General features: G+C 49.4%; 1 protein-coding gene across 2 annotated transcripts in view; it reads right to left on the reverse strand.

Annotated features, from left to right (window-relative positions):
* Nucleotides 1-24,729, reverse strand: part of MYO1D (myosin ID) — a 70,886-nt gene that overhangs the window by 22,190 nt on the left and 23,967 nt on the right. For both annotated transcript variants that reach the window (XM_052699671.1, XM_052699672.1), the window contains exons 13-20: nt 23,968-24,042; nt 22,968-23,100; nt 18,067-18,233; nt 15,039-15,246; nt 7,925-8,148; nt 6,641-6,785; nt 6,021-6,125; nt 194-307 (exon numbers count right to left, since the gene is read on the reverse strand). In XM_052699671.1, the coding sequence (XP_052555631.1) occupies nt 194-307; nt 6,021-6,125; nt 6,641-6,785; nt 7,925-8,148; nt 15,039-15,246; nt 18,067-18,233; nt 22,968-23,100; nt 23,968-24,042 (1,171 nt within the window). The remainder of the gene's footprint in view (nt 1-193; nt 308-6,020; nt 6,126-6,640; nt 6,786-7,924; nt 8,149-15,038; nt 15,247-18,066; nt 18,234-22,967; nt 23,101-23,967; nt 24,043-24,729) is intronic.

A 24,729-nucleotide genomic window follows, 5' to 3' on the forward strand; every position in this document is an offset into this window, starting at 1 on the left:
AACCCCCAGAGACAGAGAAATTGTGTCTCAAGCTGCTGTGAAATGCCAGACCCCGATGGGGCCAAGCACAAATAACAAAAGAGCAGAAGGAAGAGAAGAATGTGTCTTTTTCCAACCTCCTTCTCCATTCTACGGAGAGGAACACGGAGCTGCAGGAGCTCTGCCAGTGACTGTGAGATTGTCTGTAACTCACGTTGTAGAGGGGGATGGTCTTCATCACTTTGTACTGCTTCGTGGGGTCCATCTTATAAAGGTGCCTGTCGGTGATGAAGATTGCTCTGTCCTCCACCTTACTGAAGCGGTTGACCTGTAAAGAAGCAGCTTTCAGCCACGTGCTCAATAAAAACCTGGCAGCAGCAAACACAGAACATTCACACAGGTCTTGAACAGGTTGACCTGGAGGAGTGAAGAGGGGAGGTTAAAGCCATTTTATACCCAGGGAAATGGGCACTGTGAGAGCAGCTGGGACAAGCAAGACCTACATCCAGCAAAGGATTAATTACAACGGGAACTGCTTTCTTTCTCTTCGTTCCAGGTATTCTGCTGGTCTGAATTTGTGTTTCTTTTTGCTATCCGTCAACAGCAATAGCATCCCTCCAGTACCCAACCAGTGAAATCACCAGAAGTGCTGCCAAATGCCACAGCAGCACCTCTGGAAAATTACTGCAAAGATATGAAACTGTTTGTTAAGAAGTTAATTCATAAGGCTACAAGATACAAACCCTGTACCTTCACAACACCTGATGTGGGGAAAATCTAGGAATACCAGTCAACTGCTGGTTCCACACCTTATGGGAACAGTTAATAAACTAATAACAAAACGATATTCTCCTGAGAGCAGTGTTTGATACCCTGGGATCAAGCCTCTGAGGTCCCTTCCAACCCAATCCATTGTAAGATTCTTTATTTGTTTGCTCTTTTTACACAGATCTCATAAACTGGGGGCTGGAAACAGATGACCTTTAAGGTCCCTTCCAACCCATCCTACTCAACTCAACCCAATTATTCCATGGTTCTACGACCCTTACGGTCCCCCAACCCAACCCAACCCAACCCAACCCAACCCAACCCAACCCAAACTAATGATTCCATGGTTCTGTGATCTTTAAGATCCTTTCCAATCCCAACATCCCATGATCCCACCGTTTTATGATCCTTACAGTCTCTTCCAATCTAAGCCATCCCATGATTCTGTGAAATCCCCCCATCCCCCTGCAGCTCACCACTCTTCCAGACCACTGGTGACATTAGGCTCTACCAGTAGGGTTTTCACTGAGGAAACACATCTCTCTCTCTAGCATTACAATTAATTCGTCAAGGAAATATTACACAAAAGGAGAATAAACGCTCTGGGAGGCTGAAAGCTAAACAGTCCCCAGGTAAAGTCTTTGCAAAAGCAAAAGAGAAAGCAGGGTGAAAGCAGAGCTACTGATCTCTGAGCTGTCACACACCACAGCTTGGTGGTGCAGCCTACAGGACAGCTGCATGGCCTGGAGGTCAAACAGGGCTTCCTCAGGCGGTGATCCACCTCATACAGACATCAGATCACAGAATCATAAAGGTTGGAGAAGACCACTGAGATGCTCCTGTCCAATCCCAGCTCGTCCCACCACGTCTGCTCTGGAATCACAGAACATTAAGGTATGGAAACACCTCTGAGATCCCCAGGTCCAACCCCAAGCCACCCCCACCCTGCCCACTGACCTCATCCCTCAGTGCCACACTGGCACAGAACACCCCAGGGGTGGTGACACAGCCTGTCACAGCATCACAGAATGGTAGGGCTTGGAAGGGAGCTCCAGAGCTCATCGAGTCCAACCCCCTGCCAAAGCAGTTCCTACAGCAGGTCGCACAGGTCGGCATCCAGGCAGGTCTTGAACATCTCCAGAGAAGGAGACTCCACCACCTCCCTGGCAGCCTGTTCCAGTGCTCCTCACCTCACTGTACAGAAGTTCTTGTGCACATTGGTGCAGAATTTCCTATGCTGCAGTTTCCGGCCGTTTCCCCTTGTCCTGTCTCCACTCAACACTGAAAACAGTCCGGCCTCACCATTCTGCCCCCCACACCTCAGATACTGATAGACCTGGATCAGGTCCCCTCTCAGCCTTCTCTTCTCAAGGCTGAACAGCCCCAGTTCACTCAGCCTTTCTCCATAGCAGAGATGCTCCAGGCCCCTCACCATCTTGGTGGCCCTCCACTGGACTCTTTCCAAGAGATCCCTGTCTGTTTTGTACGGGGGAGCCCAGAACTGGACGCAGTGCTCCAGATGAGGCCTCAGCAGGGCAGAGCAGAGGGGGAGGATCACCTCGACCTGCTGGCCACGCTCTTTTTAATGCACCCCAGGACGCCATTGGTCTTTTTGGCCACAAGGGCACACTGCTGGCTCATGGCCAACCTGTCGTGCACCAGGACACCCAGGTCCCTTTCTGCAGAGCTCCCCTCCAGCAGCTCATCCCCCAACCTGTACTGGTGCATGCAATTATTCCTCCTCAGATGCAAGACTGTACACTTGCTTCTGTTAAACCTCATCCGGTTTTTTTCTGCCCAGCTCTCCAGCCTGTCCAGGTCTTGCTGAATGGCAGCACGGCCTTCAGGCTGTCAACCAAACCTCCCAACTTTGTATCATCAGCAAACTTGCTGAGGGTGGCCATTATCCCCTCATCAAGGTCACTGATGAAGATGTTGAACAAGACTGGACCCAGCGCCGAGCCCTGAGGAACAGCGCTGCTCACAGGCCTCCAACCAGACTCTGCACCGCCAACGACGACCCTCTGTGCTCTGCCAGTCAGCCAGTTCTCAACCCACCTCACTGTCCACTCATCTATCCCACACTTGCTCAGCTTTGTTATAAGGATGTTGTGGGGGACAGGATCAAAAGCCTTGCTGAAATCAAGGTAGACTACATCCACTGCCCTGCCCCCATCCACCCAGCCAGAGACAACATCATAGAAGGCCACCAGGTTGGTCAAGCACGACCTCCCCCTGGTGAACCCGTGCTGACTGCTCCTGATCACCTCCTTTTCTTCCAGTTGTCAGCACCTTCAGGTGGTTTTGCACCTGTGACACACCAGCGTAACCAGCTGGTGCTGTGCCTTCAGTGCCATGTGGGGAAGCACGCACAGAAGAGATGCAGCCACACGCCAGCGCAATTGCAAATGCCACTGTTCTCTGGTTTTGTAGGAGTGGAGACAGCCCCTATGTTCTCAGATACTGATCATGCCCTTCCTAGCACTGTGTTCTCTGCACCTTCTGGGCTTCTTTTATTTATATCCCCGTTGATCCAAACGGGAATCAGACTTAATTTAGCTTCCTTAGCTTCCTTCAGCTGATAGAGAAAAATGAAGGTCCAGCCTACAGCAGAAAACCTTCAAACAAGTTTTCCAGGTCGCCCCAGGGCTGAGAGCGGTGGCTTTGGAGATGGAGCTCTCGAGGGAGCGCAGTGCCACAAACGACAAGAGCAACAGGAAGAAAAGACATGTCCTAAAAATAGGAGAAATTGTTGTTTCCTAGGTGATAAAACAAAATCTGGCAGCACGCATGAAATATGCATTCGGTTTCCCGAGGCAAAAAAAAGCTGAAAAATAAAGAGCACCACCACACTCAGCAAAAGATGTATTTTTCCACAGGAAAATGACCTGCTCCCACCTGTACCCACTGCCAGAACGCAGACACACACACTTCCATCACACAGCGTCAAAGCTTCTTCGCAGGCGCTCTATAAAAAGAGCTACAAAGCTTTGGCCCAAGCAGATTCATCGCTGCTATTCGTATCAAGCTGTCAGAATTAAGACCCCGCACACCCAAGCAGTTATCGATACTTAAGAGCTGCTGCGAGCTGCTTTGGCCTTCCTGACTTCTCCAGAACAACGTCAATCAGCAGCTAAAAAAAACCGCCTCCGAGAAGTCAGTGCTTAGCAAATATCCTGCAGCTCACAGCAACATTTTTAAATACGTGAACTCTAGGCTTAACTGGTGCCTATTCAAGCTGCTCTGTGTTTATCCTCTTAATGTCATTTCTTTTCAAAGAAAGAAGAGCATTAGACTGCAATTACCTGAGAGTTCTGAGCATCAGACACCTGACACTGGAGGTGAAAGTCAGCACTGTTTGTCTACTCCAACCACGGCTACAGGCTACAATTTTTCCCCTTGCTTAGCTGGCAAATCCGAGGCTCACATTTAATTTAGATTCCCTGGGTGCATTGTTTGGAAAGATCTCGATGGCAGATCTTGAAATGTCAAATCTTTGTCTTGTTGGCTTTCAAAGTTCAGGGCTATTTGTTCCTCTCTCTGGTTGACTTTAGGCCTTGGACATTTTTTCTTCACCCAAGAGGGAAGGCAGACAAATGGTTCATTCAAGCAGTTTTCACACCCACTGCTCACTGCTTTTGGGTTTAAACGTAGAGATACTCTGAAACGGCCTCACGTATGTCATCAAGGATCCTACAGAGCTGTCCTGAGCAGCAAGCACGAAATTACTTCATCCGTTTGTTTGGGAACCATCGGATCATGAAGGTTGGAAAAGACCTCCCAGATCACCAAGTCCAACCCCCACCCCTCCCCACCATCCCCACCTCCCTCACGAAGGAGGAGGCGCTCCTGGTTTCCTCAAGGCCAACGCTTCCCTGGCGCGTTGTGCTGCCTCCAAACGCATCCATTTGTTCTAGGGCAGATCCCTAGGAATGAAACCGCAGCGCCAGGCATGAGGGCAGCGCCAGGAACGGGCGCTCAGAGCTGCGCTGCAACCGCCGGAAAGGAGAAGGGAAGGATCCGTGTGTCAGAAACCTCTCTCAGCTGCCCATGCAGGAGGCTGTCCTTTAAAGCTGACTCAGAAGTGAGAAAAACCGAAGTACTTAAAAGCTTAAACGTTGCGTAACAGTGAGCAGCACTGAACTCCCACAGGGGCTGCATGTGTTACATTCGTGCTGAGTAATTCCCCTCACCATCACTCTACCCCCATTAAAAACGACCATTTCTTTCCTAATCAAAATAACCATCACGTCGTTAAGAACCGAATGTTGTATTTTTACAGTTATTCCAGTTTTAAGTAGAAACAGCAATCATTTGGATCTGGTTTATTAAACCAACTGCAATGGGAATTTCTTTGTTTTCAGCCCAAACGAACAAAAATCTAAGGTGAAATTCTTCAGTATCTCCATCAGATTCTACACAAAGTGCTTCCAAGGCTGTACAGGTGAGGTCTGAGACTCTCCCGGTCCTGGCACTACAACCCAATACTCACTCAAATCACTCATTTAATTAGTGACTTTCAAAAAGAGAGTGTTGAAAGCAATGGGCTCCTCTGCTGAAATAGTGGGAAGCAAGAAGAGATTTCTACTTTTATGTACAGCAATCACCTTCTGTTGTATAAACATCATTGCCACGAGGAAAGAAGTTCCATTACAAAGTGGACATTACTCACTGCAAAATGAATGCTGTTGCTATTGAAGGTACTTGCAGAATCCCCAATACACATCTGGCAAGGGGAGGCCAACCCCCTGCATCCACTGTGTGCAAACAGCACAGATCCGTGGCTTCTGGACAGCATCCAGCATCAGTGGCCATCGGAAGGTTTGTGTCTGATGGGTTCATAAAGCTCAAAATAGTCTCTCCTGATGGACATTCTCAAACAGCATCGTCAGAAACCACCCATAGCAGACCTTAGGAGAACTCTGTACATCACAGTAGCACTGCACACACCAAAAAAATCCTAGTATATCTTTTTCTGATGAGTTTTTAAGGCTTTCCTGGCAAAGAAGCAGAATTCTGCTCTCAGATCCAAGCCAGCTACACAGAATCAAGTGACTTCATTCATTCCTCTGCAACAAAGAGGTCCCTCCAAGCACCCTTTGGTGCAATAGGTTCTGAGCCGCGGATCCACCAAAAATCACAGCCGATTAACAGCAGTCAATTAACACGGGACTGCTTAGGAGGGCATCTGTAGAGGTATCTGCAGTCCTGCCATCCCTCCGTTGGCATCACACAATGCCACCCCAGCCCCAAAGCATCCCCACCCAGCTCACCTTGCGGACGTGACACGAGAAGAGAACATTCATGTATTTGTCTTTCCGTTTCAGCTCGGTGGCAACAGGGAGGAAGGCGCCCGTGCTCTGAGGGTGATCCGGCCTCTGCAAGAGCAAAGACGGCCTTGTCACTCTTTGTGCTCACTGGGGACAGCAACTGCACGGCGTCAGGGCAGGACTGCAGCTGCACCACCTCATCGGAAGCTTCCTCCCACCCCCCTGGAGAGCAGCAGAGTTTTACATGCTTTCAGAGGGAGCCTGAACAAAACAAAACGCTTGGAGGAAGGACGGAGTAGAAAGTATTGCAAGTTGCCTCGAGATAATGTCTTTGTTCCTTCCCATTTAGGGCTGCTTTTAGCATCCCGCTGCATCCAGGATTTCAGCCTTACACCAACCTCCCTCCCAGGTCTGGCCATTTGATGAGCCAGCTGATGGCGTTGCTCACCACCCTTTAGTGCTGTTTGGGATGCTCACTCAAACCAGGCTCGGTATGTTCTGGAAAATTAACCTGCAGTGCTTTCCCTTCCAAGAAACCAACAGCCACGTTCCCAAATTTCCACCCTTTTGGTTTCCTGAGCCCCAGACCCCTCTGACCTCCATCGGTTCCTCTGTGTGCTCACCAGTGCGATGTAATCCCCCTCCCACGCTCTCTGCAGCCCCAGATCTGCTCGGTGACCCTTCAGCACCTCCATGGCAGCAACCTTGGCCCGCAGCTGAGGCAGGTCCTTTGGAGGGATGCTCCGGATGAGTTCCCCTGCTCTCCACCTGCCACATAAAGCTCGAGTCAGGCTCACATCTGTACCAAGTGCCCTGAAGCTTACATGACACATCACCTTTAGCTCCTACCAAATTTGGCTGGCACGCTTCCCCACATCCCTCTGGTGCCCAGAAGTGAACTGATAGCACTGTTGGCACTGATAGATCTGTTGGCAATACAGTTTTTGCAAGCCCATTTTTTAGCTCATTTAAAACACCATACCTTTTCTACAGCCAAATTTGGTCCTACAATTGAAATCTAACCAACTGTAACATAAAAGAGGACAGACCAGAACATTCGTTACTCCACCGCCTTCAGCAAGAACATTGGCTCTGTAGGACCAACGCTGTGAAAAGTCTTTATCGACTAAAATTTGGTGATGATGATAATTGAGCTTATTCAGAAAGCAGGACACTACCCAATAGGTCATGGACAGCATTCAAGAGACAGCTGGGAAGAAAAACAAGGCCAACCTGCTCTAGTGCTGGTGGTATTCTGCTTCAAGCAGATGGCCCTACAGATCCCTAGAGGCCTCGTCCAGCCAATATTTCCTTTGTTCATAACTTTCAGAAGATATCATTTTTCAGACTGGAATCAGAGCTCTTGACACCCCTCCTGTCTGCAATAACAAGACTTGCCAAAGAAAAAAGTCACTGGCTTTTGGTCATTAAGGAGGTTGCAATGAATGTATAAAACAACTCTTCCACACAGTGCATACGGTGGATAGCGGTATGTTGTTTAATTTACTTCAAAGTAGTATTGACTTACTATAAAAGTCTCAAGAGATTCTAAAAGATTCATTTTTCTCTCTCCTTCTGCCAACCACCAGCTGCTCTTTTCTTTCAAAATTGATTAGAAAGTCTTAATTGGGACTAAGTAAGGAAGCGTGGTGTCCATCGTGACCAAATCTCTGAAACAGGACAATTATTTGCCTGGTCAGGGTATCAGAGCCCACTACGTGGGGAGGGGTTGATGTTGGACTTGGTGATCTCAGTGGTCTTTTCCAACCACAGCTGTTCTGTGACTCCAACATCTTCATTTTTGCTGCCCAGTTAACGTCCTCCAGGCATCTCCCCAAATTTTCCGGAGCAAGCAGGAACCGTTCAGCCCTCGCTTAGACCGAACAGAGTCATGTTCTCATTTGTACCTGTGGTAAATCGCCTGGAGCGCCTCTTCAAATCGGTGCAGCACTTTGGGTGGCGTGGGCCACTGCACATGCTTGCCATAATCCTTCATGGATCGGACGTTGCGGAAGCGCTGGGCGACCTCGTGGATGTAGGACTTCACCTTGTAGCGGCGGTAGTGCCTGAGGATCGTGAGGGCAGCCCTCGTCCTCTTGTAGCGGAGCCGAGCCAAGGTGCCCCTCCAGACCTGAGAGCCACAGAGAGGACAGAGGACGGCGTCAGAAGGAAGGAAGGAAACGCCTCTTTATTCCTCTCCATCCCTACGCACAGCAGTCATCAGCTTTAAAGAGCGAGATTTTGGCGTGCCAATAGGATTCGGCTGGAAAAACGTGGGTGCGCTGAGCTGCTCCTGGCACTGTGCGACTTGGTGTGATGGACAGTGACACGTCATGACATTTGGGGCAGACAACAACATATCACGATATATGATGGCATGCAATATCCGCTCACAATGACAGTGACACGTCACGACATGACGACACACGACAAAGACACGTCACGACATGACGACACACATTAATGACAGGTCACAACATGACGACACACGTTAATGACACGCCATATGACAACACACATCCACGACTCACAACGGGCAATGACACGTCACGACATGATGACACACGTCAATGACATGCAATGACAGGCAATGACATGTCATGACATGTGACGACACATTAACGATGCCAGATGACAACAGGTGAAGTTGACTCAGGACGATGCACAGCACCACAGCAGGACACCGGGCAGTGACTCGTGACAACGGATGACAGCCATTCGCGACACACGCTGACATGCAGTGTTGACTTATGACAACAGCTCGCAGTGTCGACGGCTCCCTGAGTTGGTGCACAGCTGTCCTTCCCCTCCACCACCACCCACCAGGATGAAGACTGCATTTCTGCTTCCTCGTAGGATTAAACTGAAGGATAAGGAGCCTCTTGCACAGAACGAGTGCAGCACCACCCGCTGCAGGCCCTGCTGGGAGCTGATGCCTCTCGAGAAACATCCCGGAGCTCCACTGATGCTATCAAGCCTTCTGGTTACAGAAGAATTAATTAATTACCAGGGTGATCTCCAACAGAGCATACTCCTGATGAAGCTGATGTCAAAGGTTCTCCTGACAGCCCTACCGATAACCCTGCTGTGTGGCTGAGAACAGCCATACGTAGAAGAGGCAGAGCAGATGTGAAGGAGCTCTTCTCTATACTCTGAACATTCAAAGAGGAAGCAGAAACTTTGGGTTCCTTCTCAAGAAAAGCAAAGAACTCCTCCTTCCACCTTCTTTCAGAGTCCCTCTTCGTACTCCTCCAGCCTTCTGCCCCTCCAAAACAGACCCAGGAGCCACGTCACGTTGCCCAAACACCCCATGGTAACACCAAGCCGATCCACCCTTCGCTTTCAGCATGCTAAACTGCACGTGTGCAACTTTACCCCAAGATAGAAAGCAGTCCTTGATGCAGCACGAGATCACCCCACACACCATCCATTCAGCAGAACATGGTGAAGGCCAAACTGGGAAAAAGCAAGAGCAAGAAGTGCAGAAATCACTGTAACAACAGCAATACAGCAGCAGTGTTGTACAGCCAAACAAAACTGGCAGTGAGACAAAGGGAGATGAGCAAGGAACAGCAGATTGGTACTGAAAATCTAAACATCATACGCATAGAGCCACAGGAAAATAATATCTAACACCTTCCTTAATTGCATTTCAAAGCATTGGGCAGACGGAGGGAAGGCAGCATCGTCTGCACAGAACAAACTGGCACCAAACATACCTGCAGAAAGCACGTCAGCAGCAAACCAGATGACAAGATAAAAAAACCTACCACCAACTTCCTACTTGTTAATTTCAAAAGAACAGAAATGGGGAACGAGGGGTGCAGCGGCTAAGCAGCCTTCTGACCTCCTAAACCATCACAAGAGAACAAACACGCATTTTGAGCTGTTTTGGACACAGAACGAGGCCTCAATTCGCTCCCCTGTGCTGCAGCAGACACATTCTTGAGGAAAGCCTCTCTGGCCGGGTTTTTTTTCCACACGGGTGGAACAGAGGCACAGTAACAGATTGCCCTGATGCTGTATCAGCTGCAGCGCTGCAGAAATTGGCTTCGCAGCCAGAAGTGTCACAACGCTACCAACAGGAGCCTTCCAAACCCAATTATCCAGCCCAGGGCGTCCCTTGGCTGCACACAAACAGTCGGCTCTTAATGAAAAACACGTCCTCCAATCAAGCTGTCAGCACTGGGTAACCTCGCTCCTGGTGAGGGCCTTCCTAACAGCCGCACTGGCAGCTCGTTCCAAAAGTAATGAGAAACCAAACTCACAGGCACTGTATTTGTTTTCTAAGTTTACAGTACGTAATCATTTTTGCAGACAAGTCTGTAACTGTCCCAGGCTGACACTGATTGCTTTATCTTCTGACTCCATCCAGCTTCGGCCAAACCTGACAAAGGAAGAGAAAACCCCAAGAGGCAAAGTCTTACAGGAGGAATCAGTGGCAGGGGCTCAAATCAGAGTGACACTGCTGGAAGGAGTTCAACACCATCTGCTTTGACCCATCTCCAAATCCCAAACCAAGCTCCCAGCCAAGCACGGCCCCGCGATGCTGGGTCCCAAGCCAACAGGTAGGAGGATCTGGCAGTGTTTCAGGGGGGTGAGGATGGTGGAGATGCACAAAGGATTTGAGGAGGGTGGGAGAGAACTGGTCGTGGTCACGAGAATAAAGCTGCGGCTGTCATCGTTGTGGAATGTCAGCAGCATGGGGCAAACCCATGGGAAGCTCATGAAAACCCTGTTGGAAGATGAGTTTTATAGTGAAAAACTGAAAAGCAGACTCAAAAGCAATCAATTTTGTTGCCAATTACTGCAGCATCCAATGACCAAGGCCAGGCTGGACGCGGCCCTGGGCAAGCTGCTCTAGTGGGGCACAGCCAGCCCTTGGCAGGTGGGTTGGAGCTCAATGAGGTCCCTTTCAACCCAGCTATCCTAGGATTCTGTGACCAAGTGAGAGCAAGAGACTTCATGCAGGACACTGTGAGAGAGAGGTCCTCCACATGAAGGGCTGGAGACAGGGCAGAGGTTGGGCATAGGAATGGGTAACAATCAGCACCAAAATGGAAAGAAACGGTGCATCTGAGCTCCACCTCCCAACCTTTACCCATCCACTGCCCCCTTGTGATCTCCCAGCTTCCCTTCGATCACCTCTGCCTTCTCCACACTTTGCTCAGGTGATGACAGACTAACAGGGCAATTCAGAAATTAAGGCTGAGGCCGGATGGAGAGAAAGCTTTGGAAACCAGGACAAAAAGAGGTTATCTGGTGGCAACCCTGCCCGTGGCACTGGGGTTGGAACTGGATGACCTTTAAGGTTCCTTCCAACCACCCCGTGATCCTATGAAAAAGAAATGGAAGTCTCACCCACACCAAAAGTCAGACCTTATCTTAAGGGAAGCACTGAAATCTTCTCCTGAAGGATGTTTAACTCACATGGCTTTGAGGAAAAATTAATAAACTCAAATTCAAATGATTATATACGATTTAAAGCAGATTATAAACTCGCTGAGCTCCTAGCAACGATTCCTAAGATTAAATAAAGCTACTAGAACCGAAGAACTCCAACTTAGCTCATCCGAATTAAACACCAGTGCTACACTTTGGAGCAGCATTGCAACTAACTGAGCCTTGGCCAACCATTTCATGCTTGCTGTAGCACAGCACACCTCCTCCCACTGCTTTGTGATCAATATTTCATGCTGCCCTCCAGGCATCCAAACTGAAAAAGATAAAACAAAACCCAGCTAGGGACTCACAGAGCCATGAACTCTTCTGCACGGCTTTAAAGGGCCTCAAACAGGAAAGGTTATGAAATATTTAAGTCAACCCGCGCAGTTTGAGGCACTGCAAATCAGAAGCGAGCTTTAATTACGCTGCTCCTGATTGCCCTTGGAAGGGTCAGCTCCTTGCAGAGCGGTGCAGTGCGAGGCGATGGAGGCCGGATGGAACGGCCAACATCCACAGCCAGCTTTGGGACCTGCATTTCACAACGCAACCAAACTCAGATCCACCGGAGGAATTTCATGTTTGTAAATCAGAGCCTCCTGGTTCCCGCGGATCGCACTGCAGCACGCAGACAGCGAGTGGGAAGGGCTGCTTCATTTACTAAATGCTGCTTTCTCTTTTCACATGAGTCAGCTGAACAGCGCTCGTTCCATCGCTTTGCTTAATAGAAACAACATCCCCATAGGTGGAGCGGAGAGAGGGGTCACCTCGGATTAATTAGATTGCACTGAGAAGGCTGTGCCCAGCAGTAAATACAAATAGCACAGGGACAGGCGAGGGGCGCGTGTGAGATGTGCGCAGGGACGAAACGGTGGACGGGGAGAAGTGACGGCTGGATTTTTCCTGCCACTCATTGCTGCCCTGCCTGAAAGCTTCCCGAAATTCTGGCAAATTCTGCTTACCTTTGTTCAAAGGTCAGGAATGTTGTGAAAGCATGTGAGGGAGGACAGCGTTCATTGTGGTGAAAGAGAAAAACAATTCCAGAAACACACTGATAAACGCAGCTCCATCACCAGACGTTTGGTTTTGCCCCACAGCCCCATAAGCCCCACAGCCCATGGGAAAAGCTCATCGCCATCAGCAATTCACACTGCAGCATCCTATGAGGGAAGGAGATAGGCACAGAAATCGTGCACCTTTGCCTTACTTTGGGTGACCCTGATCCTCTCTTGTCCTCCTTTACCCAACAATGAATGGATATTGATGTCTACTTCGGTTAAAGAAGTGTTTTCACAGCACGTCCTGGGTGAGGAAAGATGATAAGCAAGCATTCAGGTGTCCCACTGCACCTGCAGGGTGGGAGCCCTGCCCTGTGGCACATCCCTGACCTCTTTCTGCCAGCACAGATGCTCACCTGAAGTTGTGCTGTAAAGAAGGGGGGGAACTCTGAATTACAAATCAGTCGCAGTTCCCTCCTGCTGCCCCCCATCAGGCGGAGATACGTCGTGGTGATGGTAGGGACGTTCATGGCAGATCCTCAGTGGTTCCCAACAGGACCCCAGTGGGTCCTCAGTGGGCTCTCAGCAGGACCCCAGCACATCCCCAGCGGGTCCTCAGTGGTTCCCAACAGGACCCCAATGGGTCCCAACAGGAACCACTGCTCTCCTCCTGCTGCCAGTCTTGCACACACAGCGCCCGTGCCCAGGAGGTGCTGGGTGATGAGAGCAATCCTCTGCTCCTCTGCACCGAGCAGTGAAGATTTAGGGAAGCGATTTCCATACGCAGCTGCACCGCTCTGATAAAACTGCTCTGGAATTGTGCACTAAATTATACTGACAAGATGCATCGCTTTGCATGCTGCACGTGCTGAGCTGCTTTCTTGAACAAAGCGCTCCTCTACAAAGCTAATGAATATACGGGAACGTTTCCAAGAAAAACAACCACAGAAGCAAATTCTTACCATTATCAAACAAAGGAAGCGGCATGATGTTAAGGGTTAAGGGTTACTCACATGATGAAGCTGCTAAGATAATCACAGAATCTCTTTCTGAAAGCCTTGGGAGCAATACATCGTGTAATACATACAATTAGAAACGAAGACGTACATTTGAAATAAGCAAGAAATGGAATTGCTATCAGCAGATTTTCCTCTCATTTAAAATTACTGAAAGACAAATGCTACTGGACCCCAACCTGAGGCAGGCTGCACCTCTCCCTGCCCCCGGCCCAGCGCAGCCTTGCCTTGCATGCTTACAGGCAAAGTTACAGTTGGTTAAAGGAGAAAGAATTACATTTTTGTGTGCATTTTTAACAGTTGAAAGCTAGTTGAAAACAAAAATTAGACACAGGCAACATTGCCAGTGTTTTCAGAGCCTCTTCAGATTCTCAGTCTGAGATTCCATTTGTCACTGAGCTTCCTGCTGGTCTGTGACTGCCCCATCTACCGGCAGCAGAGCACAGCTGGAAACGAGGACTGGATTCGGAGCACAGAATGAAACCCAACAGCAAAACAGCAGAAACACCAAAAACGGCAGGAAGAAATCGCCTTCCATCTTACACAATTCCACACCTACCAACTTCAACCCACCACCCAACCAATGCAAATGCAGATGCAACCCTGGACTTCCAATTGTCTCCTTCCACGTTGGTCACACTGACTTCCAGAAGGGAAATCAGGTCAAGCACGTTGTTGACACAACAACACTATTGGGCACAGAACAGTTTTTGAACCAGCTCTTGTATTTTGTCCCCTCTGCTGCATGGCCATTGCACGGAGTTGGGCTAGATGACCTTTTGGGGCCCCTTCCCACTCCAACAACTCTATGACACGACATTGCTTTGAGGTTGCAAGCCAGCTTCTGTTGCACAGTCACCCCTAAGCCCAAACGATTCAGGAATTTGCCAAGTCCCATTGCTTAGAGGAGGATTTTCATAAGAAAAGCCTGAAAATGCCTTTGCACTGAAGTTGCAGAATGTAAAATTATTTACCCGGAGGGTAAAATGAGGAAGAGCTTGAGATCAAATCCCGTATTCAGAAGGGGGAGAACATGCAGGGGTCCCCTGCACAGCACCTTGGGGTCACAGCCTTGTGATGCTAAGGGCCTTCTATCAGCAGCTCTGCAGATGACCTCCACTCTGACACCCTTCCACCCAAACTGCTGCCAGCATTGCCAGAGCCCCACAGCAGCATTTTCCTTCTTGCTGTGATGTAATTCTTGTGTTCTCGTGATGTCTGCTCCTGCCAACCCCAATACTGCTGTTGCTGTGAGCTCCCATGGGAAGAAATTGCCACCAACACACAAATTACTCCTTCCTTTCCCCTCATTTTCTATCCCTTGCCTGCCTTTGTTTCATTTACCTTGGAGGACTCAGCAATAGGTACGCGCAAAGCTCCATGAACCAACATGAAAGCATCCTTCCAACCCAAACAAACCTGTGATTCTATGACTCACCTCAAACGTTTTGTGCTCAGTCATCAGCAACACGATGAAGAAGCAAGAAAAAACAACAGGGAGCTTGAGAAAAGGTGCTTTAAGGATCGTGAACTGAGCTTTTTGATGCAGCAAAGCGAAGCTTTACCTTCTGCAGGAAGAGCACAATCCTCACGAGCATCTTGGCATGGAGCTCCTCCAAGGTGAACAGCGTTCGTGGTGTGCGGATGAAGATTTTGGTCTTCCCATAGGCAACATCGTGCTGAAACCCATGGCACTCAATGAGCTTCTTCACAGCATCTTTGTCTGAAGGGAGGTCATGGTTTGGCCAGGTGAATTCTGAGATCATCTTGTACCTGGAATCACAATTTCCAATGCACACTTGTCCTCTGTGCTCTCCAAAAGACCAACCTTCAATATCTTTTAGGCATAATGACCAGCTAAATTGAAATACAGCTGATTACATGCAGCAGATCCTGAGACAGTTTGTGTAGGAGATGTGATCCCCAAAACCGAACAGCAAGGGAATGCAAGAGGTGTGATTTTAAGGCACTGAAAAGAACAAGCACTGTGAGGAGCTCAGTTCATCGACACAGAACTGATGAATGCGATGAGCTCCACCAACAGAGCTCTGCAAAGAGCAGCACTGGATCGTCCACGTATCATTTCTGGACACACAAACACAGCTGATGCTTTAGCTGCTGTATTACCCACATTCATGATCCAAATAAAACACTCTTGCAACAGACTTAACCACCTCTCTATTTAAAAGCCCATGATACAAGCATTCATGGGGCATAAATATTTTAAGCTGGTTTCTCTTTTCTGTCCTCATCAGGAAAATGTTCCTGCAGTAATTAATTCGATAGGAGAACCTTCCACCTGAGGACACTTAAATAAGGGAAACCAAAGGATCAGGACAGCACTACAAATGCATGCTTTATTAAACAGGGCCCAGAAAAAAATAGGGAGAGGCGTTGGAGAGCTGAAGTGAGAGCAGGATGTTGCAGCACTGCCAAATCCTGACCTCACCACTAATTACAGCAAGGCAGGAGCCATCCTAAATCTGCTCAGTGACACCACAACCCTTCCCCTCTCCTTTTGCCTGTGCGTGGTGGCAGCTCGGAAGAGAATCACTGAGGTTGGGAAACCCACTAAGCTCATCCAGTCCAACCATGAAGCCACCACGACTCACAGAGTCTCAGAATCACTAAGGTTAGAAAGATCTCTAAGATCCCCAGTCCAACCCGTCCCTGCCATGCCACCAACACTAAGGGTCACATCTGCACAGCTCTGGAACACCTTTGGGATGGCGACTTCACCACCTCCCTGAGCAGCCTGTGTCACTGCATCACCACTCTTCCAGAGAATAAACTGTTCTCAGCGTCCAACCTGAAGCTGCCCTGGCACAACTGCAGACCACCAGCTCTCGCAACGCCCCAGGTCTGTAGCGTCGCCTGGGGTTGTTGTGGCTGAAGCTCAGGACCTGGCACTTGGTCTCGTTGAAGCTCATCCCACTGGCCTCAGTGCAGATCCCTTGTAGGGCTTTCCTACCCTCAGGCAGACTGACTCCTCCTCCTCGGCATCTGCAAACTTATTGAGGGAGCACTCAGTGCAGAGCAGATGGGATCTCGGTGTTGTTTCCATGCTGTGTAACACTGCCCGAAAATAGGCCTGGGATGCCGCTGTGGGGAAGGGCTGGGTTACAGCCACAGATGCCTCGCGGGCGCCGCTCCTCCGCTCCCCCAGGCAGCCCTTCCCAAACGCCCCCAGCGCTGCTTTATTTGGAATATCGTCGCCCTCGGGTACTGCAGGCTGAGCAGCACCAACTCCGCCCTGGAGGAGAGTTCCTTTATTTGCACAGTTGTGATCCCTTGCGATCCCCCTTCAGTAAACGCTGCTGAGCGTGCAGCTCCCACCACAGGTCACATCCGTACCTCTTCAAGAGGGGCAGGTTGAGAAGATTCAGGGCAGGCTGCACTGGGAGCACTGCTGTGGCATGCAAACGCAGCGTGTGCTCTTATCCTTTAGATGCTGATCCGACCGCAGGCTCCGGCACAACAAACACTGCAGCACCTCAAAGCTCCACCACTTGCCACATGCTAATTTGGTTGGCTGGCTGCAAACAGCACTTCTGGCTTTAAGCTTACAGGAGCTCATCAAATATTCATGACAAACAAAGCAGCTGTTTATATTAATAGTAATTACACAAGTCTTAAGGAACAAATTCCACGTGCGAAGGCAGATGTGAGCACTAACCTCTGCGTAATGTTCAGGAGAACAGATACACAGGGCTGCAGGCTGTGTGATAAGCCTCACCTCCTGTTCTGCCTCAGGTATCATAGAACACCCAGGCAAATCTCTGTCATCTCTCGTGGCATTTGGGTCTGACGTGGCACATCCCACCTGCTCAGTTCAGGCTTTTTTTCCTGTCCTCAGGGACTTTCCCTCATACAATTCAATAACAGAGGTTAAAACCAATTCAGTAACTGAAGAGGATGAATCCTCAGTATCTGTGCTAATTTACTGAAGCTGCAAGACAAATTACAATCTAAAACGTTCGATTTGCCACAGATCTGGTAGGAGTAACGAGGGCAAAGGATATCAGAAAGATGCTTTAATGAGGCCATGCTATTATCCCTTTCCCACACTTCCACTTTGTAAGCCCAGAGGTTTCCTCGTGTACTTGCGGTGTCACTGCACACCACTGACAGACACAAGGAAATGGTTTCAAACCGGAACAGGGGAGATGCAGATTGGGTGTAATGAGGGCAGGGAGGCTCCGGGACAGGCAGCCCAGGGAAGCAATGGGTGCCCCATCCCAGGGAATGCTCAGCTCAGCTGGAGGGGCTCTGAGTGCTGGCAGAGCTGTGGGTGCCCCACTGAGTGCAGGCACTGGGACAGACAGCCTTAACGGCCCCTTCCAACTGGAACACAGTCCTATGACTGAGCACTTCCCCTGACACACAGCATCCACCCGTCCCTCTCACCGCAACCATCAGACAAGATGCAGGGAGAAAACAGCAGCTCATTAGCTCTGTTTTTTGGGTTATGCTCGGGGGAAGAACCTCATTACAATTCCCCACGGAGTGAATAACGCAGCAAAGGAGCTCAGCACAAAGAAGGGGAGCCCGAGCAGCGAGGATGAGGACCTGAGAGCACAGCTGCCCTCCTACCTGTGAAGGAACTTCTGGTAGGTCTGGCGGTAGGCAAAGCCTGCCCTTCGCACCCTGACGTTCTCCAGCAACCCCAGGTACTCCACCTGGTGCCGGCAGCGCTCCTCGTCAAACAGCTGGGGGGACTTCTTGTCGTTGGGCTTAATGCAGCGGACGTAATAGGGCTCCTAGGGGGACAGAGACAAGAAAGAGTCCACAAAGCTGGCAAAGAGCGGCTGTCACTCTTCACAACCAATCTGCTTCCACCGCGCTGGGGTTCGAAGTTGATTCAGTTCTTTCTCTCCATCGTCAGCCCTTGCCATGCTCCCAGCAGGGAGAGCAGCACGCCCCACAAAGGCTCCAAGCCGGATTTCTTAAAGGCAAAACTGTTCCTTATAACCGCACGGTCTTTTATTTTTCAAGGTCAAACAGAATGGAAATGGAGATCAGTGAGTTCAGAGAAGAACCAGAAAGACTGAAAACCCAGAAAACGTGACCCAGAGGAAATACTGCATCAGTTCAGAAGGGCTGAGCCACAAAACCATGCTGGTGACAGCACCTAACATCTTCCATCCTTAATGCACCTGAAAGGTAAACACAAAGAGATGCAGCAGTTCTGGTTTGGGACAAAGAAGGCTTTAAGCACAATACAGAACAGCTCAAGTTGAACATCAGCAGAACAAGCATGGGAGCAGAATGCCTGTGGAGGGGAGGAAGCCCATCAGGGGAGAGGAGCAGACTGCACACATCTGCACAGGGAAGGGGAGCAGCGCTGTCCTCAATCAGGACTGAACTCCAGGCGTTCCCAAGGTCCCCTCCAGTCCTATTTTCTGTGATTTGTTGATGACTTCGTCCTATTTTCTGTGATTTCAGGTCACCGTCCTAAACTCAGGATAATATGAAAGGCCCAAAATTCCCATTTTCCTTTCAGTAATGCTGAACAAATGGGCTCATCCCCAAATAACCCAGCTAGCCCTGACACAACGTGGAAGCACGCAGCGCTGACGTGAACACGAAGCCTGCACACACTAACAAATAGGAATGGGATGAATGACCACAGCCCCAGCACTGAGACGAGACGCTAAGAGGCCCTGGCACTGCCCACAGCGCTGGTGCCCCATCCCTCACTGTGCCCAGAGCCACGGATGGTGGGGGGCACACAGCCCATGGCAGGGATTGGGAGGGGGGGGGCTTCCATTCCAACCCAGCAGAGCTGTGATTCCATGGCTCAGAAATCCTTAAAGTCCCTCCAACACAACCATGCTGTGATTCCATGGCTCTACAATCTTTGAGGTCCTTTCCAACCCAACCCTACTCAACACAGCTCAACCCAACTCAACCATTCCATGTTTCTACAATCCCTAAGTTCCCTTCCAAGCCAAACCTACTCAACCCAACAATTCCATGGTTCTACAATCTTTAATGTCCCCTCCAACCCAACGGTGCCATGAACTCATGGTTCTACAACCACTGAGGTCCCTCCCAACCCAACCCTGGTGTGGCTCCAGCACAGTCTTCACCTGGCTTCTCTTTTCAATTCCTCAAAAAACAAAGCAGTGTTGGGAGCACAGCCTCCCCAGGACCCAGAAGGTCCCTCCCAGCCCAAACCATTCCGTGCCACCAGACAGCCAAGGGACAGCCCTGTTCTGTGGGAGGTCTTCCCCCGTGCACCTCCTTCTGCTGCAGTAATTTGACACAGCCTGATCCTATTCTATTTGCTGTGCTAAAACACAACCTGACAGAACAATTTAATGCATGAATCTCTTAAAACTCTTCATCTTTTTAAGATTTCTCGTGCAAATTGCTGAAGGCAACAAGGTTTCCAGGGGTCCTTGTTCCCTCAGCAGGCTCCAACCAGCTCTCAGGACATGCAATGTGTGTGGGTGACAACTCCTCCTCGGCTGTGCCGTGGGAATCTGGCTGTCAGCCATACGTCAAACCGAAGGCAGGAGCAGCCCCAGATGAACTTCCAATCCACGAAGAGGCTCCATGCAGTCATGGCAGCTCTTAGCGAGGAGGAGGAGGAGTTTGCTGGACCTGCAGCCCGCGATTTGTGATCTCAAAACACATCTCTGCCCCCAGGGAAACGGCGCGAGTCCTTCATCAGACATCACAGCGTTGGGTTCGCAGCTATTTGTTATCACTGCAGAACCCCTCTGCTGCCACAGCTCTCTCTGCCGGGGCTGTCACTCATCTCTTTGTCATTCAAAGCCCCCATGCAAAAAGATTTACCCTTCACCACTTCCAAAGAGGAGCGAGTGACTGTATGAGAGCTGATACAAAAGGCAGAAGTCGAGATGCTGCTCTCCTTTTGGAAAACAGGAATAGGAAGTTCCTGCACAGACAGGAGATCATCTATCAGCACAATTACAGTGTAATTAAAGCCTCTCAGCAATGACAGCTAGCAGGGTAAATTCTAAAGGAGATTATTCCACTCTCACAATCCCACCAGCCCCAGCTCTTCAGGGGGATAATTATGCAGCTCCCATTATTGCACAGGAGGCTGTCAAGCCCAGAGCCACGTTTTATAAATGGAAGACTGAAATACAGAGGCACAAAGGCCCGAGTTCTGAATGCTGCTCAGTTGTCTATCTGGAATTGATTTTTTTTTTTAAATGAAGCAGAGTGATTTTTAGATATTAAAGTGTTTTTGCACCACGATCCTGCTTGGGTGAATTCTGTTCCATAGTTCAGAGCACGGTGGATGGGAGAAAGGACAGGACGTAGAATGGGCAATTTGAGCTGGTTGTCTCCAACTGGTCATGGAGTGGCATTATGGCTTAGTAGAGATGAAGCCTGTCAAACCGGATGGGAGAGAGATGGACAAGAGATAAAGATGGAGTAAAAATAAAACAGGCAAAAGGAATTACAGAGAGGGGAAAAACAAAGGGGAAAGGGGGGAAAAACAAAGGGGAAAAAGAAGGGAGAAAAGGAAAAAGAAGAAGAATTAAAACCAGGATGAATGTCCAGAGAGAGCTCCTCCAGAAGCTCATCATTTAGAGCCACGTCAGCCCCAGGGCTCCCAGAGTCAGCAGTGAGGGGAGGAAGAAAAGCCACTGCAACAAAGTCATCACAGACAGAGCAGCACGGCCCCATGAAGGCACGGAGCTCTGCTGCTCCTCACAGCCCCACGCTACAGCAGGATGCAGCAAAGCAGAGCTGTCCAAGCCAAACACCCAGCTGCCATTGGAGCTCCGGTGTCTGCAGAGTTCAAGGGTTGTTTCTGCTATTCTGCTCCTGCTCAATGAATTGGCATCTCTGAAGCCCCTGAACGATGGGTTTCAATAGTGCTGATGCTGCTGATAGAATTCATTCTACCAATGAATTCCTGGACTGCCATTCTGCCCCAGGACTGCAGCAACTGCACTGCTTGGCTCCCAGGTGACACAGCCCAAAGGAAGAAGCACAAAGTCCATCCTCAGGCCCCTTATCTATGCTGCATCTGCTTTTCAGGGCACACCAAAATTCAGAGCCTTTAAAGTAACGCACATATGAAAACAAAGATAACATGGAGTGAGGTCCAGATTCATACGGTGAAGGTATCCACAAATACCTCAATATCCAAAAATACCACAAATATATCCACAAATAGCTCAGTGCCAACTCTCAACCTGTGCGCAAAGGGAAGGACCTTCAGATGCCCTCCTGCAGGAGCACTGCCTGTGTCAGCCCTTAAAGCAAAGACTGAAGCCCAAAGCTCATCCCCCCTGCTCCAGCCCTTTGCCATAGTGCAGGTTGGCCACAGCCACGACAGCCCCTGGCTTCTGAGTGCTGGGCAGGAGCCCTCGTTAACACCTCTGTTTAATGACAGTCTTCCCTTTTGTGGGATCCAAAACGCCCTGGATAATACAGCACTCTCCAATTAACTGCATTGCTCAACAGCAAATTTGGAAACAACCAACCTGCTAACCCCAAATCCTCAATGAAAACGTAGGGGAGGTATAAATACAAGGGGAATATTTGTCCCTAAGTCTCTAACTCTGCCTTGGAAACAATTCCCCATCCTCAGAGGCTTCCATTTGCGACAACAAACCAACCAAAAGTACTTGTTTCACATCAACCAGCCATCCTTCCACGAGGCATTCTGCCTCAGGATGGTGAATTCTGCCTCAGGATGGTGAATTCTGCCTCAGGATGGTAACGTGCAGCTTCAGCTCCTCATCCCCCACTGCCAGTTGTTCCAGGCAGTCCTGACTGCTCTGCTCTTACAAACACAAAGGCCTGGGCTCATTTCTTCAAATAAACGAATGAAGTTTTCCCACGAGGATGAGCAGAAAAGTCCCACCACGATGCCTGGAGGGCAGCCCTCCCCCCCAGAGCCCCCAGCCATTTCTGCCTGCGTTGCTCAGGACCCTCCATGCAGGTTTGCTCCCTGTTGTTCACGCAGGAGATAACGCGCCCTCACCCCGCTTTCAAATGAAATCAAAGCAATGGAACAGAACACAACCCTCACACAAAGCAGTGCTCGCCAGAGCAATACTTCCTGCTAAAAAACTTCATTATTCAGAAAAATAAAAAGTTTCACTTCTCGCCACCTCACACAAAGAGAAAAGAAGGAAATCACGCTGAATTTTCAACAAAGATATTTAGCATTGAGAGACAGAAAAAGAAAAATCTCCATGCTGTGAAACTACATCCTCTGGGCCCTCTGCCAGAAGAGCTTTGTTATTTATTTGACACAATAATTATTACCCCCCAAAGAGGGAGGCTCGACTGCAAGTGAAGGGGACACAACACAATCCAGCTCCTTTGTGCAGGGATGGCTGACAAGCGTCCCAGGAGCTCCTCACAGCTGCCCACTGCCACAATCAAAGCTCATCTCCACTGATGAGCTTGGCTCTGTGACAGACAGCAGTGACAGGAAGCCGACAGCTCTCTGTAGACGAGCACAAGTGGAGTCAATTTCCAATGGAAGCATTTACCTTTGATGCCAGGTTGTCCGCCAGCGCAATCATGGAGTTCTTGAAGAGGGTAGCAGCTGTCAGAGGTCGCTTGGTGACCTCTGTGATGCTCAGTTTACCTTCGGGCCACATCATCTTCAGCACAGGATTAGAGCTAAAAGACAAAGCTAAAGCTAAAAGAGCTAAAAGGCTTTAATTGCATGGAGCAACAGAAGGGCCCTAAGTGCTCCATTCAGCTCAACTCTCAGCAGGGTGCCCAGATGTCCTTGCCACCCAAGTCAAACCAACACAACAAAATCTCTTTTGCTTTTGAGCAACGCTCAGGCTTACAGCACTTGATTCCAAGCTGTATTCCTGTGCAAAGGGGGACGTGGCTCAGTGGCTGCACTGGTGGGCGCTGGGACTGGATGATCTTAGAGGCCTTTTCCAGCCTTGGTGGTTCTATGATTCTGCAATTGACACCCTTGATACATATACGAATTACTTCATCTATTTGAGCTGACATTTTCTGGAAGCTGAGGTGAAACAGCCATGATGGATGGCAAGAGATCTGGAATAGACTGGAACAGCTTTGTGGAGCCCCTCTAGATACAGATTTTGGTAGCACCTCACACACACCTATCAAAGGCAACTTCCACTCGTCAGTAATTACAGCAAGTGACCGCGTGCTTTAGAGCTGCCATGGCACAGCACATACGAGACCAACTCCATATATTGGCTCATTTTTCCCATCACCCCAAACCTCTCTTTCAAAACGTGGGCTTCCAGTTGGAGCCAACATCTCTGCTGCTGATCAAACGCTGCTCAGTTTCTCTCTCACAGAAGGGAGATCAGTAGTGGCACCTCCACTCCTGGTCAAAGGCACGGCGCTCATCTCTGCACAGCAACCCTGACTGCAGTGAGGTGGGACCAACAAACCCTGCACAACCTGTGCAGCTGAACGCTAGTTTCTCATAGCATCCACTCTACAGAAAGGGATCCGGACAGACCAGACTTAAGTTCTTAATGGTTTTATTCCTACCTGTTATACATGAGGCGCTTGAAGTCTTGAAATAAAGTGTCCTTGTTTTTGTCAATAAATCCAGAGACTGAGTAACTGCAAAAAGGAAAACAGCGTTAATGCCAGATTCGAGAGCCACACTCATGACTTCTGCCTTCAACATTTCCACATCTCAATTTTCCTTCAGGAAATTTCCCACCAGCCACTGGCAGTGCTGAAGCTCAGCCTCTAATAAAGAACCTGGGACCGTTTTTCTCCTTGGCAGAATGCTTTGGAATCAGCAATGTCTGTCAGCAACCACTCAGCAAAGACTCCAGAATGAATGGCACCCAATACAACCACCTTGGTTACCTTTATAAATCAAAGGTAAATTTAATCCTAAGGCAAAAGGTAAAACAATAAAACAAAAAAACCTACATCGCTTCCTACCCAACTCCTCTTTCTGCCCTGTCATCCTAAACCACATCATTTCAGTGCCTGCAGACAGTGGCCTCCTGTTGGAAGCTTTCCTCGCTGCTCCTCGCTGCTGTCACACCTGCACATTTCAGGCCCAGAACACTTCCCAGCTGCATGGGGCAGATTCCCTGCACTGCTGGTTAGTTTTACCACCGCCCTGCCTTCTGAGCCAGCTCACATTGGTTTGAGAATTCCAAGCCAGAGAGTTGTATAATCACACCAACAGATGCCTAAATGAGGTTTGATCAGCTCTCTACAGCTTCTTTGTATCACCAGTGGTAGGCTTTGCTTTTTCCTGAAGCATTGCTTTCCCGTTCACATTCTCCT

The sequence above is a fragment of the Tympanuchus pallidicinctus genome, unplaced genomic scaffold, assembly GCF_026119805.1.
Source record: "Tympanuchus pallidicinctus isolate F22 unplaced genomic scaffold, pur_lepc_1.0 scaffold37, whole genome shotgun sequence".
Taxonomy (NCBI): Eukaryota; Metazoa; Chordata; class Aves; order Galliformes; family Phasianidae; genus Tympanuchus; species Tympanuchus pallidicinctus.